The 17,144-nt window shown below is 43.7% G+C and overlaps 2 protein-coding genes across 2 annotated transcripts in view; both read right to left on the bottom strand.

Annotated features, from left to right (window-relative positions):
• The window catches only part of RIC8B (RIC8 guanine nucleotide exchange factor B), a 49,052-nt gene extending 48,354 nt beyond the window's left edge, over positions 1 to 698 (bottom strand). Inside the window, exon 1 of the mRNA XM_015427578.1 lies at positions 521 to 698. Coding sequence (XP_015283064.1) covers positions 521 to 598 — 78 coding nt within the window. The 5' untranslated portion in view covers positions 599 to 698. The remainder of the gene's footprint in view (positions 1 to 520) is intronic.
• A 15,138-nt stretch (positions 699 to 15,836) lies between these two features.
• RFX4 (regulatory factor X4) overlaps positions 15,837 to 17,144 on the bottom strand; it is an 80,203-nt gene continuing 78,895 nt past the window's right edge. Inside the window, exon 18 of the mRNA XM_015427559.1 lies at positions 15,837 to 16,106. Coding sequence (XP_015283045.1) covers positions 15,837 to 16,106 — 270 coding nt within the window. The remainder of the gene's footprint in view (positions 16,107 to 17,144) is intronic.

Raw genomic sequence — 17,144 nt, forward strand, 5'->3', positions numbered from 1 at the left:
TTCCTATGAAAGGACGCCAAAACTGCAGGCCCTTTGGTACAGCAGGGCGAGTATATCGCAGGCATTATAAGAACGGGACGCAGGAGGAGGAATGCTTAGTGGACAAACCGTAAGAGAGGAGGCAAAAACTGACGCTGCTTCTCCTCAGGGGGCCTTACGATAAAGGCAGCGGGCACTGAACCTACCCACCCCCACCCCCCAGGGGCATCCAAAGTCTTCCCAGTGGTCTTACAACGCACTGGGTTCCCTTACAGGTTTGAGGCACAAACAGAATCGCTTCGTAATGTGCCAGCAATAGCAGCACTCCTAGCGCCAACCTGAGAACACAATGGGACCCGCCCGCTTGGCGGCCACTCGGTGCCAGTCGTCGCCTGAAGGGTGCCAAGGTAGTGCGAACGGGGGGGGGGCGCTAACCAGCCGCCGCAAGGCTGAGGGAGCGCGCGCAGGGAGAGCGTTCTGTGAAGGGGGGAGACGCCGCTGCTGTGAAAAGGGGCGTGGCGAGCGAGCCCCTGTCATTTACCTGCTCATTGAAGCGACTCAGGACGCGCTCCGGCTCATCTCTCCCGCGAACCGCCACTAGCGCCGCTTCCAACGCCATCCTCGTGCGGGGCGCGGGCAGGCGGCTCCCCGCCGGTTGCAATAGGTTCCGCTCTAACGGTAACGATAGCCGGCTACTCCCTTTCTCTGACCCCTCTACCTTTCACCTCAAATGACGCCACGGCGAGCTCAGTAACCAGGCCTCCTCAGAGAGAAAAGGCGAGTTCCGATTGGCTGGCGGGAGGTTACTGGGGTGGCTATGTCACTTCCCATTGGCTTGGCTCTATTTACCTCAGGCGGGTGTTGCGGGAGAAATGGGCGTGGTGCCTGTTCGGAGAGACTACATTTCCCAGTTGGGCTATGAACCGTTTCTGTGTGGGGTGGCATGCTTTGCTACGCGCAATGCATTCTGGAGTCCGTTGTCTTTCTGCGAATCAGAGTTGCTTGTGCTCCCGGTTGTTGGGTTTTTTTTCTTTTTTCTTTTTAGCCAGCCAAAATGTTGTTCTCAGCGTGCTCGCTGAGCCTGCTTAATAGTAGATGGCACTTGGCACGCTGCATAAGAAAATTGTCGCAGGGATAGGTACGCACGGCCTATTGTAGATGGGGGGGGGGGCGGAGCGCAGCGCAATGTAGTCCAGCAGCTTGATCTGTTTGTGTATAAACAAGTGGCACCTTTGGCAGAAGTTTTTGACCATAAGCTTTCGTGGACATTTTCAATTTCCAGGAGTCTGCATCAGACTCAGAGTTTCATCCTTTAGTTTTAAAGATCGTGTGAGTGTGTGTGTGAGTGTGTGTGTGTGAGAGAGAGAGAGAGAGAGAGATTCCCATCCCATGCCAGGTGTTAAAACCTGAAACTTATTTGGAATAGGAGTGAGAGCAGCAGAAGGGAGATTTGTCTCTTACTCTTGGCTTTCCTAGGGTGAATTTTGACCCAAGGTAAGTTGCCCCAATCATACACATGTATGTTTAATGTATTCATCTCCCTGAAAACACAGGCTAACAGGAGTTTCTTGGTGAAGATGATCTGAACCATTTGTGCGAATAAAAAGTGGAATCTTGCTGTGCTTTTCACTCTTCTGCAGTTCAAGACCTTTGATGGTGCCACATTGCAGCCTCGGTTGCATCTCATTCGTAGGAGTGTTGGGAACAAGAAAAAGGGTATTAATTGGTGGGGTTGAAAGGCATCTGAAGAAAAGAATGGCATCTGCCACAGCAGCAGCTTTTCTATAGCTGCGTTGGATCCTGGACACAGTGTAGAAGCCATAGTCGTCTTCAGTGAACCATTTTCTAAGGAGAAGGCGCTAGGGATTAGCACGTAGGCAAGGCTCAAATGGTTAAGACGCTGAACTGCAGGTTGTGGAAGGTCGGTAGTTCAGCAGTTCAAGACCCGAGTTGCCGCATGACGGAGTGAGCTCCCATCCCTAGTTCCAGCTCCTGCCAACCTAGCAGTTCGAAAGCAAGAAATTGCCAGTAGATAAATAGGTACCACTTCGGGTGGGAAGGTAACAGCGTTCCGTGCACCTTGGTGTTTAGTCATGCCGGCCACATGACCACGGAAACATCTTCAGACAGCGCTGGCTCTTCAGCTTTGCAACGGAGATGAGCACCACAACCCTAGAGTCGGATTTGACTGGCTTTCGAGCAAGGGAACCTTTACCTAAGGCCAAAGCCCTGGCTTTGTGAGGGAAATCACAAATACATGGAATTCACTGCCACAGGAAGTGGTGGCGGCTACAAGCATGGATGGCTTCAAAAGGGAATTAGATAGGCATATGGAGCAGAGGTCCATCAGTGGCTATTAGCCACAAGGTATAGATAGGGGCTCTGGGGCACGTGATGCTCTGTCTTCTTGGTTCTTGGGGGGGCCCAACAATGGGAGGGCTTCTAATGTCCTGGCCCCACTGGTGGACCTCCTGATGGCACCTGGTATTTTTGGCCACTGTGTGACAGAGTGTTGGACTAGATGGGCCTTTGGCCTGATCCAACATTGGCATCTCTTATGTTCTTAAATCCTACAGGTAATAAGGTAAAATCACTGTAATATAGCTATATCTGTTACTAGGATGCTTTAACATTTCTCTGCCAGGGTCATTGTTTACGCAGTGATATTCTTGAGGCTGGATGCTCTGGCATTGGTGCTTGGTTTATAACTTTGTCGTTCAGTCGCACAGTCGAGTTCGATTCTTCTCGACCCCATGGACCAGATCCCACCAGGCCCTCCTGTCTTCTGCCATCCTCTGAAGTTTGCTCAATTTCATGTTCGTTGCATCTATGACACTGTCTAACCATCTCGTCCTTTGCTGTCCCCGTCTTCCTTGACCTTCAATCTTTCCCAGCATCAGGGTCTTCTCCAGTGAGTGCTCCTCCTTATAGTCCAACTCTCGCAGCCATACATGACTACTGGGAATACCATTCCTTTGACCATGCGGACTTTTGTTGGCAGGGTGATGTCTCTACTTTTTATCATGCTGTTTAGGTTCGCCATCGCTTTCCTCCCAAGGAGCAGGCGTCTTTTAATTTCATTACTTTACTTTACCCATGTGGAATACCTGGAGATACCCTGTGGCAAACACTGCAGGAATTTGAATAGGTTTGCCCAGTAAGTAAGTAAGGATAAACTATCCCTCCCTTGAAATACATAAGCAGGTAGAAGTAGGAAATAAACTATAAGGAGACCTAATAAACTCAGTAAGTATTGTATGTATTATTCTGATTGGAATGAGACTTGTTGATTAATATACTGAACTTTTAATTATCATCTGTTGGAGTTCCTACTGTTTCTTCAAAGAGTCCTGGTGCCTAAAATGCTAAAACCTTTCATTATACTGCCTGTCTTAACTGAAGTACTAACACTCCTAATTAAGATTAAATTATTTTAAATCATAACCAGCAGGACTACATTAGCAGCCAGCCACTCTGCAAGTAGCAGAAAGAGAGGCCGGGGGTGGGTGGGGGGTGTTGGCCTGCTTTGAATCATTGTATTTTATGCAGTTTGTTCTACTCACCTCCAACTTTTCAATTGACAAAGGTAGCTTGTAAATAAAAGCCTTTATTTTTGTCTGGATAACTGTTCATTCTAGTCAGTGAGGATAATATTAGCAATGGGTCTGATCTACATGAAGATCTGAATCTGGCTTAACGGGCCCTAAATGTTAGGAAATGGCCCTGCCTAAGCACCCATCAGGGCTTGTAAGAGGTGACACTCCCACAAGCTGAAGGGAGGGGACAGGTGTGTGTGTGGAAAGTATGGTTGAAAATCTGAAAGAGAAAGAGGTAGGCAGGCAGACATAAGAGACGCCAATGTTGGATCAGGCCAAAGACTCATCCAGTCCAACACTCGGTCACACAGTGGCCAAAAATACCAGGTGCCATCAGGAGGTGAATTCCATGTGTTAATCACTCTTTGGGTGAAGAAGTACTTCCTTTTATCCGTTCTAACCCGACCGCTCAGCAATTTCATGGAGTGCCCACGGGTTCTTGTATTGTGAGAAAGGGAGAAAAGTACCTCTTTCTCTACCTGCTCTTTCCCATGCATAATCTTATAAACCTCAATCATGTCACCCCTCAGTCGTCGTTTCTCCAAGCTAAAGAGCCCTAAGCGCCTTAACCTTTCCTCATAGGGAAAGTGTTCCAACCCTTTTATCATTCGAGTTGCTCTTTTCTGCACTTTTTCCAAAGCTATAATATCCTTTTTAAGGTGTGGTGACCAGAATTGCACACAGTATTCCAGATGAGGTCGCACCATTGATTTATATAGGGGCATTATTATATTGGCTGATCTGTTTTCAATACCCTTCCTAATAATCCCCAGCATAGCATTGGCCTTCTTTATTGCAGTCACACACTGTCTCGACATTTTCAGTGAGTTATCTACTACAACTCCAAGATCTCTCTCTTGATCAGTCTCTGCCAGTTCAGACCCCATCAACGTGTATTTATATTTAGGATTTTTGGCTCCAATGTGCATCACCTTGCACTTGGCCACATTGAACCCCATTTGCCATGTTGACGCCCACTTGCCCATCTTTGACAGATCCCTTTGGAGTGCCTCACAATCCTCACTGGTTTTCACCACCCTGAACAACTTCGTATCATCTGCAAATTTAGCCACTTCACTGCTTACTCCCAACTCCAAATCATTAATGAACAAGTTAAAAAGCAGTGGACCAAGTACTGATCCCTGTGGTACCCCACTGCTTACCCCCCTCCACTGGGAGAACTGCCCATTTATACTCACTCTCTGTTTTCTATTAATTAGCCAGTTTTTGATCCATAAAAGGACTTGTCCTTTTATCCCATGATTTTTGAGCTTACTTAGGAGCCTTTGATGAGGAACTTTATCAAAAGCTTTCTGGAAGTCAAGGTAAACAATATCTATTGGATCCCTCTTGTCCAGATGTTTGTTCACCCCCTCAAAGAACACTAAAAGGTTAGTGAGACAAGATCTTCCCTAACAGAACCCATGCTGAGTCTGCCTCAATAGGTTTTGTTCATCTATGTGCCTACTAATTCTTTCCTTAGTAATTGTTTCAACCAATTTACCCAGTATTACTGACTGGCCTGTAATTTCCCGGATCTCCTCTGGAACCCTTTTTAAAGATGGGAGTGACATTAGCTACCTTCCAGTCCTCAGGATTGGAGGCAGATTTTAAGGAAAGATTACATATTTTTGTAAGGAGATCCAGACACTGTTGTAAGTTGACTGGAGCACCTTGATGCATGATCTCTCTCTGGGATTTGATGTTTGGTAGTGGGGGGAAAGACAAATAAGTTGGTTCTAGATCGAATCAGTCCTGAACTCTCCCTAGAAGCTAAAAGACTAAGCAGACTATTGTGCTTTGGTTACATTATGAGAAGAGAAGAGTCGAGATAATAATGTTAAGAAAAACTGAAGGCAACAGAAAAAGAGGAAGACCCAACATGAGATGGGTTGATTCAATAAAGGAAGCCACAGCCCTCAGTTTGCAAAACCTGTGCAAGGCTGCCAATGATAGGACATTTTGGAGGGTCACCATAAGTCAGAAGCGACTTCACAGCACTCAACACACACACACACGAGTATCTGTTTGCTTCCATCTGTCTTTATACTTGTACATTTGCTAAATATACTGCAAAAACAGTATTAGTCTTCAGTATTCTCTTCCACAGGAAACCAACCCTGTATTTTCCCATTTCTTGGCAAAATGGGAGTTTTCTCATTAGGAAGTCCCAGTGAGTTCAGTGGATCTCCCTCCCATAATGACTGGCTCTTTGGTCTCTGGAAGACACAGCAACAACTATCTTCATCAAATAGGAGTGGCAAAAATTCTTACACTTGCCATGTCCCAAAAACTTCATGTGCCAAGAGCGATTGCCTTCACTTGTCCTGCTTACCCCCATGCCCCATCTGGTCTTTAAAATCCCACTTTTCAGTTTCTTGAATATCCTGGGAGGTCTGAACCATCCAAAGGTGCACGTGACTCAAGAGCCACAGTCTGGTCATTCTTGCTGTGTATGCCATTATATCTGAAAGAGATATAGGAACAAATGTCAAGATGCTTTCTGAATGTATAAAAATTTGATTCCTGATTTCTGAAGGCTGATGGTTTTGACACGGAGACTTCATTTCAAAGCATGTCTGACCTTGATGGGAGTCCACAAGAAGGCACTTATTCAATAGCAACTGCTTCCATTTCTCTGAGAGGAGTAAGTTTGAAGAGCTTATTCATTTCTCTCTCTGATGTCTGACTGCATAACTGAACACACCTTGAGGTCACAAGGCTGGGAAATTACTACTGAAACAAGGGCTGAAACATCTTTCTGGAGCCACCAAAATACTTAGCTAACAAATCTATATTTAAAATATAAATAAAGCCTAGTGGGGAAGAAAGTTCTGGTAATGCTTTAAAACATGACCCACAGTGTGGTGGCTTCGAATGTGTTGGTCTTTCTTCAGTCTGTTCAATAGGTTGCTGACTGGGGTGGTAAGCATTCATCAGTGGTACATTTAGTTCACACCTTAGGTAGCAAGAAAAAAATTAAAGATTGGTGCCTGAATAAAAGAAAGGAGTAGAATAAATTGCATCTTTGCTCAAAGATCTGACAAGCCTTTTCAGATGTACATACCATGAGCTTTTCCCATATTAGCTAGCTTTATCTAAACCTCTTAAAACATTGCCTGCCTCAGAATTTCATGGCTTTTGGGGTCAATCACAACAGAATTGCTGGATAGGGGAAGGTCAGAGGCCATTTTTGTCAAAGGATATTGACCCTAGAAGCAAGAGGTAGCCTGACAAAAAAATTGGATTCATTTGAGTGAGCGTATTTCTCACTGCTTTGCCCCTGCTGAGTCTCTCTCTCTTTTTTCCCAGGAAGGTAATGAAAATCCTTCAGAATTGCAGTCTTTTGTGTAAATCTCTCTGCCCTCATACAGTTGTGGAATCACACTCTAAAACAATTGTTTATATATAGCTCTAAGAGAGAGAGAGAAAATAAATTACAGGTTTTAGTTGGGGGCAAATGAAAAATTCTAAGACTGATCATATGGATTCTAGATATGTGTGTGCCCATTTTAACATAGCAGGACACTTTACGTATGCTTCATTTGTATGTTTTTGCTTGTTAGGAAGTGTAGTGGGAACTAATGGGGCTTCCACATAAATATTGAAGATGAGGATGTATGTCTGAAGGGGGAAGGAATTATATAAGATTGAAGCTGTGCTGTTAACTGAATGTGCATTTGAATGAATGTTTATTATGTAAGTATGTTATCAAAACTTGTTGATGCCATTATTATAATTTATTTAATTTTCTTGAAGTTAACTGACGTTTGCTGGCAAAAGCACTAGTAACAAATCTTCAAAAATACGATGGGGGAAGGAGAGAGAATGCAGAACGAACAACCACTATAAAACTGAAAAGCTGCCTAGAACCAGTTTCCCTGCCTGCCTCTGGCTTCAGTGCTGCTGCCCAGCTGATCAGCAGGGCTCTGCCCCCAGCCAGTGATGGTGGTCAATGTGGGTTGAGCCTTATATGCAGCTCCAGGCTGCCTTGTAACCCACAAATGCACTGGGGGGTGCTGCAGGCTGACTGGCAGGCTGGCCAAGACAGGGCCAGGAGCTGTCAAGATGGTTGCGGTGGCAATAGAATCCTCTCAAGATGGCCAGGGGTTGGGGGGTGAAAATAGCCTGGGCTGCTGGGAAAGGTATAACTTTCACACAACTGGAAGCTAAGGACGCCTTTGGCCTGGCTCCTCTCTTGTGGCTGCAGGGAGCAGCCCAAAGTGGGAGAGGAGGACCTGGGCGAGAGAGAATCCCCTCCCTACCTAAAACCTCTTGAAGGGGATCAGTGCCACTGGAGATAGAAGCTGAGACAAGCCCCATCCCAGACTTCCCCCATAAACATTCATTTAATTAACTAGTTTTTCACCACCACTTGGAGAGGGGCCATGGCTCAGTGGTAGAGCTTCTGGTTCAATCCCCAGCCTCTCCAGTTAAAATGATCAAGTAGGAGGTGATGTGAGAGACCCTGGAGAGCCACTGCCAGTCTGAATAGACAATACTGACCTTGATGGACCAGTGGTCTGATTTAAGGTTCATGTGTTCCACCTTGAACATTAGCATTTTCTGCAACCATATATTCTGTACATATGAGACAGAAGTGAACCTCCAATTTCTTAGGTGCTTTATTTTACCAAATGCATGTTTTGAGCCTGTGGAGTGACAAGTATTGGTGTGGAGGCAATATGGAGTGGAGATATGCCAGATAAAGAATCTTCCCACAATTTTTGTAATATCAATTGCCTCTCCTAAATCAGTTTTCTCTTTAAAAAAAAATTTTTTTTGCTCCATTGCATGCTTTAGCATGTCATGTGAATTTAATCCCTTTAATATTCATTCTGTGTAATCTTGGCCAAAACAGACATGATTCAGTAAAATCCATGAAGTCACCTTCCCATCATGAATAAAAGGAGCTGCGCAGGGTTTGGCTTGGGGCTGCAATGCAGGAGAATGGGATTAAACCACCCCCTCCCTGATTTGCCGCCCCCACAGTGTCGTCATTTGCAGTGGAAGGGGAAAAATCAAGTATTTAACCGGCCCCTCCTCTTCCGGGACTAATAATGGGTAGGGTTGAGGTTGGCTTCAGTTGGCAAAATAACATTGGGGAAGGGATGGTTTTAAAATCCCTTTGTCTCTGCATCACAGCCCCAAGCTGCCCTAAACTCCTTGGAGGCAAGGTGGAATGACAATATAATATAGTACTAGGGGAAACAGGTAATCAGGGAAGGTAAAGGCCCCCCCATTCTTATGCCTCTTGGCAGTCAAGTTCAGATCTCCCACCTCCTGCCGCTTTATACAGGACTCAGGCAGATCTGGGTTTAAACTAGGGTTGCCAAGCCCAAGCAGCAGGCAACAGGTAGAGTAGTGACTGGGGGGGGGGAGCCGTCAACATGGCATGATGTGCCTCTATAGGAGTTGCCAGCACTACAATTGTGGTGATTCCTAGAGACAACTGACAGCAATTTCTCTGGAAGTGACATCAGTCCTAAGAATTGTCAAAACTCCATGGTTTTACCATAGAGTTTTCAGTGATTCTTAAACCTGGAAGTGATGTCACACAGTACTGATAGCTGCTGGAGTGCCAGCAAACCCTTAGCTTAAACAAACCATTACAGTTTTTCTTTCAGAGTTTGAGTCCAGTGACACCTTTAAGATCAATAAAGTTTAATTCTGGGTATTAGCTCTCGACGTGTGTGTGCACACTTCAGTGTTTTCCAGACAGAGACAATACAGCGCAGAGGCTATGGGGCATGGTACGTATCCCTGCCCTGGTCCCCTGGCAGCAGCCATGCCTCTTACAGCAACAGGGACTTTTCTTTAAGAAAACCAGCAATCAAATATGATTACACTGATATGTCCTAACAATATTTATAAAAAGGTTCTCTGAATTGTCATTTTAGGTGGGTTTTTTGAAGTCTCTATCCCCTTTGTTGCAGATACATCTTTTCCCTTATATCTCCATGATGAAAGCTGCTAGGGGCTTATTAATTTAATAATAAAAGCTGGGAATATTGATATTCGGTTGTTGATTGGAAAAAACTAAAAAGGGGGGGGGGGAATACCGTGGGGAAAATGGCTACCATGCAGGTGGGACTGGGAAAACCTGAACTTTCCCACCTATATGGTAGCATCCAGGCTTTACTTCGATCTTTCCCAAAACTTTACAGCAAAACAAATTTGGGAAAGGCTGGGGAAAAGCCAGGAAAATCTGGGAGGTGCTTAAATGTACCACAATGCTGTGGGAAAGCAAGACAATTGAACCCACAATTAAACCCAGGGCAAATAACCTCTGTGGAAATGGCCTACATCAGTGTTTCCTAAGCTTCTGGGGACAATGGAAGCATACTCTTACTGAATTAAAACTGAATCATGTGTCCAGTTTATAAAGTGGGGGGCTGGATAGGAATTAACCACCCTTAGGACAGCAGCCCATGCTCTGTGTTTCTACATAAGTGCTTGATCTGGACATACCTCCTTTGGCAGCAGGTAAATATAATGCAGCTATCCAATAGAATTACCTACTTCCAGCTGAGGCTGTTTGAAAGAAGACAAAGCCAGAGCAGTAAATCATGCAGAAACACAGCATGTAGACTCCTTTTAGGGTGGATGCTTCAGGTTCACAAGCAGCTTTAAAAAAAATGATCGCAGAGTATTAGCAAGCTTTTCACTGCAGTTCAGGAATTGTACTACACTTCAAAACTGACTCAGACTGGCGCTCGCTTTGGCAACACATATACTAAATTGGACTCAGACTGATTTCAGATCAGTTAAGCTAAGATTCTTGATTTCAATTTTTTTATTTAAGTGAGAAAGTCCTTCAAATATCTTAGGTAACTGTACAAATAACACATTTCCATTTTAGCCATAAACACGGTTATCACCACCGTCGAGTGCTATCAAATATTTTATTTATAGAACAATTAATAAAACGCCTGATGTCATATTACCATGTAATTATTTCTTACCCATAGGGTAATAAGTCCACCATAATTGCTTGGTGCTTTTTATAATACAGAAACCAAACAAACAAAACAAAAAACCCATCCTATGTTAATAGTTTTCTACAAAAAAATTCACGAAGAACTATGCATCTGACCAAGAATACCACTGAAAAAGTCTCCCAAAATACATTTCTTCCCACACGTACATTACACAGAAGAATAGGTCCAAAGGCACAGCTTTCAATTTTATGTAAGTGTATGGAATTATCCTGGCAAAGAACCAGATGAACATTTTTCTTACAAAGCTATATAGCTAACAGGAGAACCAAATTGTTTTTGTATTGTAACTCTTGTATAGTCCTTTAGCTGTAGAGATTAGCAAGTATAACTTTTTAAGTAATGGATACAATCCAACTTTTCTCAAACAGAGAAGGACAAGGAGCTACCCTATAAGAGCCTGCATGGTCCTTGCCTTCCCTGCTGCATGGGGCCAGTTGCTATGCTGCAGCCCAGCTAGACCATCAGGGTTCAACTGTTCCCTCTAACTCAGGTCCCTTCTACACCTCCATAGAAGCATCCAGTGGCTTGTTCTTCTCTAGGCTGCCGATGTACAGGCTACTCCCAGGAAAAGCAGTGCAGTCACACATGGGGGACCTGGTGAAGGATAAGCTGTTGGATGTTCTTTGAAGGGAGTGTGGAAGGATGTCACCTTGGAAGAAACAGAATGGATGATAGTGCATCCCCAAGTAGTGTGCTGCAGCTGCTTTACAGGGGAGGGCTATGCTGGTTCCAGAGTGAATTACCACACACAGTGCTCTGCTGGAGTAGAGCAAACAAGATTGCATTATTTGTTATCACAGACACATTGCCTTTCATAACCATATAGTTGAACAAATATGAATAACATAACACAGCCAACAAGGCAGTGTGTCATTCAATGCTACATGTCTTCCCTTTCGAAGGGAACACTTATCAATGGAAAGGTACATGGCAATACAAAATTATGTGTGAACTGAAGCCTATTATAGAGAAGATGGGAGAGAGCTGATAACTGAGCAAACATCTTTAAGGAGCTATAGGGATGTTTAAAGAGTGCAAGTGAGAACTGTGTTGCTTCATTTGCCTTTAGTTAAAAGTAGGGACTGGATTTCTTCCCTCAGCACATATCCTGAAAGACCATTTAGAATTTTTCAGCAAGGAAATAAAAATGTACTTAAACTAGCATACTGTGTGACCAGAGAAAGAAAAAGAGAATTAAAAGTCTGCTACTTCCTTTGTACTTCGAAAAGCTACTCTGAGCTGAATGAGCAGGTATGAGTTGATCATATATTAGTTAATGATGTAATTCACAGATTGTTTTTTCATGCAGGGTATGGCTTGGCTCTACTTGGGTTGTTTCATTTTTTGAATATGCAAGGGCCCCTGATGATTTCCATCTGCTCTGTGTTTCAGGTGCACCAAAATTGTTAGAGCTGTGTATACTCTGTACTAAAAATATCAAAATTACATGCCAAGAAAAAGCTGAATTCTGCAATCTGGACTCATTATGTAAATTAAGTATATTTACTTATAGCTTGATTTGCAGAATGTGTTCTGAAGATTAATAATGTTTAGCATTTCTTTAACAGAGTGTTTAAAGCAGTTAACGTTATCAGCAATACTTACAAACCACAGTAAATAATGCCGGTATTAAACCTGTATTACAGATGCAAAGTAATAGAGGAAAACAATAGAATGGTAAGGACTAGAGATCTCTTCAAGAAAATTGGAGAAATCAAGGGAGCGTTCCATGCAAAGCTGGCCGTGATAAAGGACAAAAACGGTAGGGACCTATCAGAATCAGAAGAGATTAGGAAAAGATGGCAAGAATACAAAGAAGAACTATACAAGAAAGACCTCGATGTCCTTGACAACCACGACGGTATAATCACTGACCTCGAGCCAGACATCCTGGAATGTGAAGTTAAATGGGCCTTAGAAAGCATTACTAACAACAAAGCTAGTGGAGGTGATGATATTCCAGCTGAGCTATTCAAAGTCTTAAAAGATGATGCTGTTGCTGCACTCAATTTGCCAGCAAATCTGGAAAACGCAACAGTGGCCACAGAATTGGAAAAGGTCAGTATACATTCCAATCCCAAAGAAGGGCAATGCCAAGGAATGTTCAAACTATCGCACAATTGCACTCATATCACACGCTAGCAAGGTCATGCTCAAGATCCTACAAGCTAGGCTTCAACAGTACATAGAGAACTGCCAGAAGTACAAGCTGGGTTTCGAAGAGGTAGAGGAACTAGAGATCAAATTGCCAACATTCGCTGGATTATGGAGAAAGCACCAGAAAAACATCTACTTTTGCTTCATTGACTATGCTAAAGCCTTTGACTGTGTGGATCACAACAAACTATGGGGGAATTAAGATTGCTGGGGAAAAGATCAACAACCTCAGATATGCAGACGATACCACTCTGATGGCAGAAAGTGAAGAGGACCTCAAGAGCCTCTTGCTCAGGGTAAAAGAGGAGAGCGCAAAAGTGGGCTTGAAGCTCAACATCAAAAAAACTAAGATCATGGCATCCGGCCCCATCACTCCTTGGCAAATAGAAGGGGAAGTCGTGGAAGTAGTGACAGACTTCACGTTCCTGGGATCCCAGATCACCGCAGACTGTGACAGCAGCCATGAAATTAAAAGATTTCCTTGGGAGGAAAGTGATGGCGAACCTAAACAGCATGATAAAAAGTAGAGACATCACCCTGCCAACAAAAGTCCGCATGGTCAAAGCAATGGTATTCCCAGTAGTCATGTATGGCTGTGAGAGTTGGACTATAAGGAAGGCCGAGCGCCGAAGAATAGATTCTTTTGAACTATGGTGCTGGAGGAGACTCTTGAGAGTCCCTTGGACTGCAAGAAGAACAAATCAGTCAATCCTCAAAGAAATCAACCCTGACTGTTCCCTGGAAGGCCAGATAATGAAACTGAAGCTCAAATACTTTGGCCACCAAATGAGAAGGGAGCACTCACTGGAGAAGACCCTGATGCTGGGAAAGATTGAAGGTCAAAGAAGACGGGGACGGCAAAGGATGAGATGGTTAGACAGTGTCATAGATGCAACGAACATGAAATTGAGCAAACTTCAGAGGACGGTGGAAGACAGGAAGGCCTGGTGTGATCTGGTCCATGGGGTCGCGAAGAGACGGACTCGACTGTGCGACTGGACAACAACAACAGATGGGGGAGGTTAGGCTTAGTATCTTACCAAAGCACCAAACTAAATGTTTGGGTTTTTAAAGAGTGGGGTCCAGGTTCTCTGAATCCAACTTTAGTTCCCTGAAGCCACACTGCTACTGTGGGGAATAGATTTTAGAAAACAAAGGAAAGTCCATTTGGGCTTGGCTAGCCACTGCAGGAGTAGAAGAGGTTCCTGCCTTCTCTCCCCCCCCCCCCCCCCTCCCCCCCCCCCCCCCCCAGCCATTTCCCCATGCTGAAAGGAAATAATTCCTCCCTGCTACTTAAGCACAGGAAAACAGACTGGGGGAGCCCTTCCTTCCCCTGCTGTGGAGTTCCAAACCCAAATGAGCTGTCCTTTATTTTTTTTAAAAAAGCCATTTCCCAGAGCTGCTGGGAACCTGCACCCAACTCTTTAAAACCCCGAATGTCTCATTGGCCACTAAGTCCTAGTCTAAACTGTACATTTTACCACATTTCTACTTGATGATACATTGTATGGCAACTGTACTTGTTACATGTGTTGATCATTACAGACAATAATCTACTTTGTATGGTGTAAAGGATTTTTTTAAAGTTTCCACTCTTATGTGCTTCCCCCCTCCCTTCTCTAGACACTCAAGAAGGTTCATATCCCATGAGACAGTGCTAACTTTCTAATGGAAGCTGTAGAAGCTGTATGCAAAGCCAGTACTTTGAAGGAGAACCAAAAAGACACAATCGCCATTCTTTCAAACATTTGGAATCAGAACACAATGGCTAACAGATACTAAAATCCTCATCATCGTTTGCAGTCTGCAAATGGCCAAAAAGTCATGATCTAAAAAGATCACGTCCAATTATCATGGAGCTTTTGAGGTGGATTTATGAAGTAGCAGCTAACTCAACACTCCAAATGTATGTGGTAAGCTTTACAAATAAATATGTTACAGAAAACATGTCCATGGTAACTGTATTGTTTAAACCAAGTCTAACACAAAATAAGCATTGCAGTGGCATGACCCATATGTCAGAATGTGGATTGTGCCAAATAGCTATGAAATCAGACTGGGGAATGGATTTAGTTGTAGCACTGTTGCTTTCCTTCCCTCACCCACAATCTCCCCCTCACACTGCACCACCCCAACCATTTTTCTTCTGGGACAGAATCCCACAAACATATACATACTTTACGGAAAGACTGGTTACAAGCAATTTCATTGTGCCCGCTGCCATCACATGTATTTTACTTTGTACTGAATTCAGAGCTGAACTGATATTTTGTCCAGCCAGTACTTTACTATATTAATGGTTAGTTATGGGGAGCAGCAAAATATTATACAAGCTCCTGAAGACCTGTTCTCTGGCCACAGGAAATCCTCTTTCCTCCCTCTGAGACATCACTGTCATGCCCTGCACACTTCTAGACCCAACTTCATAGCTGTGAGGGCAAGAAACTGTTTAAAAATGTTTGGTCAAGTTTTCAGGATGCTGAATTCTAGACTCCATACCAGTTTTTTAGTTACATGGCGTGATTTTGGAATCATAAACGCTGCAAACTGGGTAAGGAAAACAATCTTTGTGGTTAGGTGGTTTGATGTGCAGTAATGAGTAGAGGATTGCACCTTGATAGAGAGCTAGACTGGATCTCTTTCAGGTCCTCTGTGCTCTTCTCTATGGTTCTGTATATTGGGATAACTGTAAGGAGCCTAGGTGCTTGCAGTGTAGGCAATAGTTGTTCTCTGTGTTGACACTGCACCTGCCTGGATTGGCTTGCCATGTAATGACTGGGAACATCTGTTCAAATGTAATAATGATTAGTGAGAGGGCAGTTAACCTGGGCCAATTTCATGACATCTTAAGGAGACACATAAAATAAAAAGGCACACTTTGGCCTATATAACAATGCTTTATAGCAGCAGTAATATCTTCCTCGGTTGATGAAACCATCACACTGGCGTATGATATGCTTATAGTCACTTGTCCAGGATCTTTTCCATCTTCCTGGCTATTAAAAATGCTCATTTAAAAGTTCCACTCATCTGCATTCATCCAGGCAAAAAAGTTTTCATGTCTTTATTAAATATATATGGTTGATACGACAACTGATCGTTTTCATTTTGCCCATCCTGTGGTGGCTTCCCCATTGATGTAGGCAAAGCCAGGAAAGTGTTGCATGTGCTCATATTCAGAATTCCTCCGTGTGGTCAATGGTGTGTACATATCACCAGAATTCCCATATCTTGTGGAGTGGATCGGTGGACTTGAGTAGCAAGCATTCGCTGAAGGTACTTCTGCCCAGCGAGGAGCAACTGGAGTTGGATGCAGTCTTGGGGTGCTGCTCATCAAGCAGGGCTCCATCCGTGATGGGCTGTTGAAAGGATACTAGGAAATGAAATCACATTGTGATAATGTTAGAGATGTGCACAGAGGGGCATGCATTAAGGAAAATGCAAACTGCATTTTATAGTGTCAAGACTAAAACAGAGATTCTCAAAATCTATCAGACCATTTATTAAAGTACCTATACTCTGTCTTTTGCTTAAGCTTACATATATATATATATATATATTAAAAGCTCTAACAACCATAACAGCATTAAATTCAAATAATACAATGAGCAGAAGAAACAATGTTCAATTATTATCAAAACGCCAAAGTTTCATAATATCTTGTCGAAGGCTTTCACGGCCGGAGTTCATTAGTTGCTGAAGATTTTCCGGGATGTGTGGCCGTGGTCTTGGCATTGTAGAACCTGACGTTTTGCCAGTAACTGTGACTGGCCTCCTCAGAGGTATGAACACAGAAAGATAGAATACTCTCTGTGTCAAGGTGAGAAGAAAATGGTAGGCAGTAAATTTATATCTACTCCAGAAGGTGGGTATGGCTGAGTCATTCTGGGGAACTCCTACAACAAGACAATGACTCAGCCCTACCTCTGAGGATGCCAGTCACAGTTACTGGCGAAACGTCAGGTTCTACAATGCCAAGACCACAGCCACACATCCCGGAAAATCTACAGCAACTAATTTCATAATATCAGCATAATAATGCAGCTGAATTACTGTATTAACACAGACAGTCTTCACTTTGTAAAACAATTTAGTGTTTCTTTTTGTGGGATAGTAGAGTAGACTTGAGAAGGTGAAATAAAAAAGGTGGATTGTGACCCACCAGTGCAGTTAACGTCCCAGGTGGTATCTTACCCAGGTACTGACCAGGATGACCCTGCTTATCTTCTGAGATCTGATGAGTATGGGCTATCCAGGTCAGGAACGGGAAAAACCACTCTCACTGAATGCAATAGGACTTCACAATGCTTAAGTATGGATGAATTGTGCTGTTTGATAGAAATGCAATACAGGAAACTGGGGGGCTCTGTCCTCCATAGGAATACAAACCCTCGTCATTTCTCAGGGAAAG

Source organism: Gekko japonicus, unplaced genomic scaffold, assembly GCF_001447785.1.
Source record: "Gekko japonicus isolate JY-2015 unplaced genomic scaffold, Gekko_japonicus_V1.1 scaffold28, whole genome shotgun sequence".
Classification (NCBI taxonomy): Eukaryota; Metazoa; Chordata; class Lepidosauria; order Squamata; family Gekkonidae; genus Gekko; species Gekko japonicus.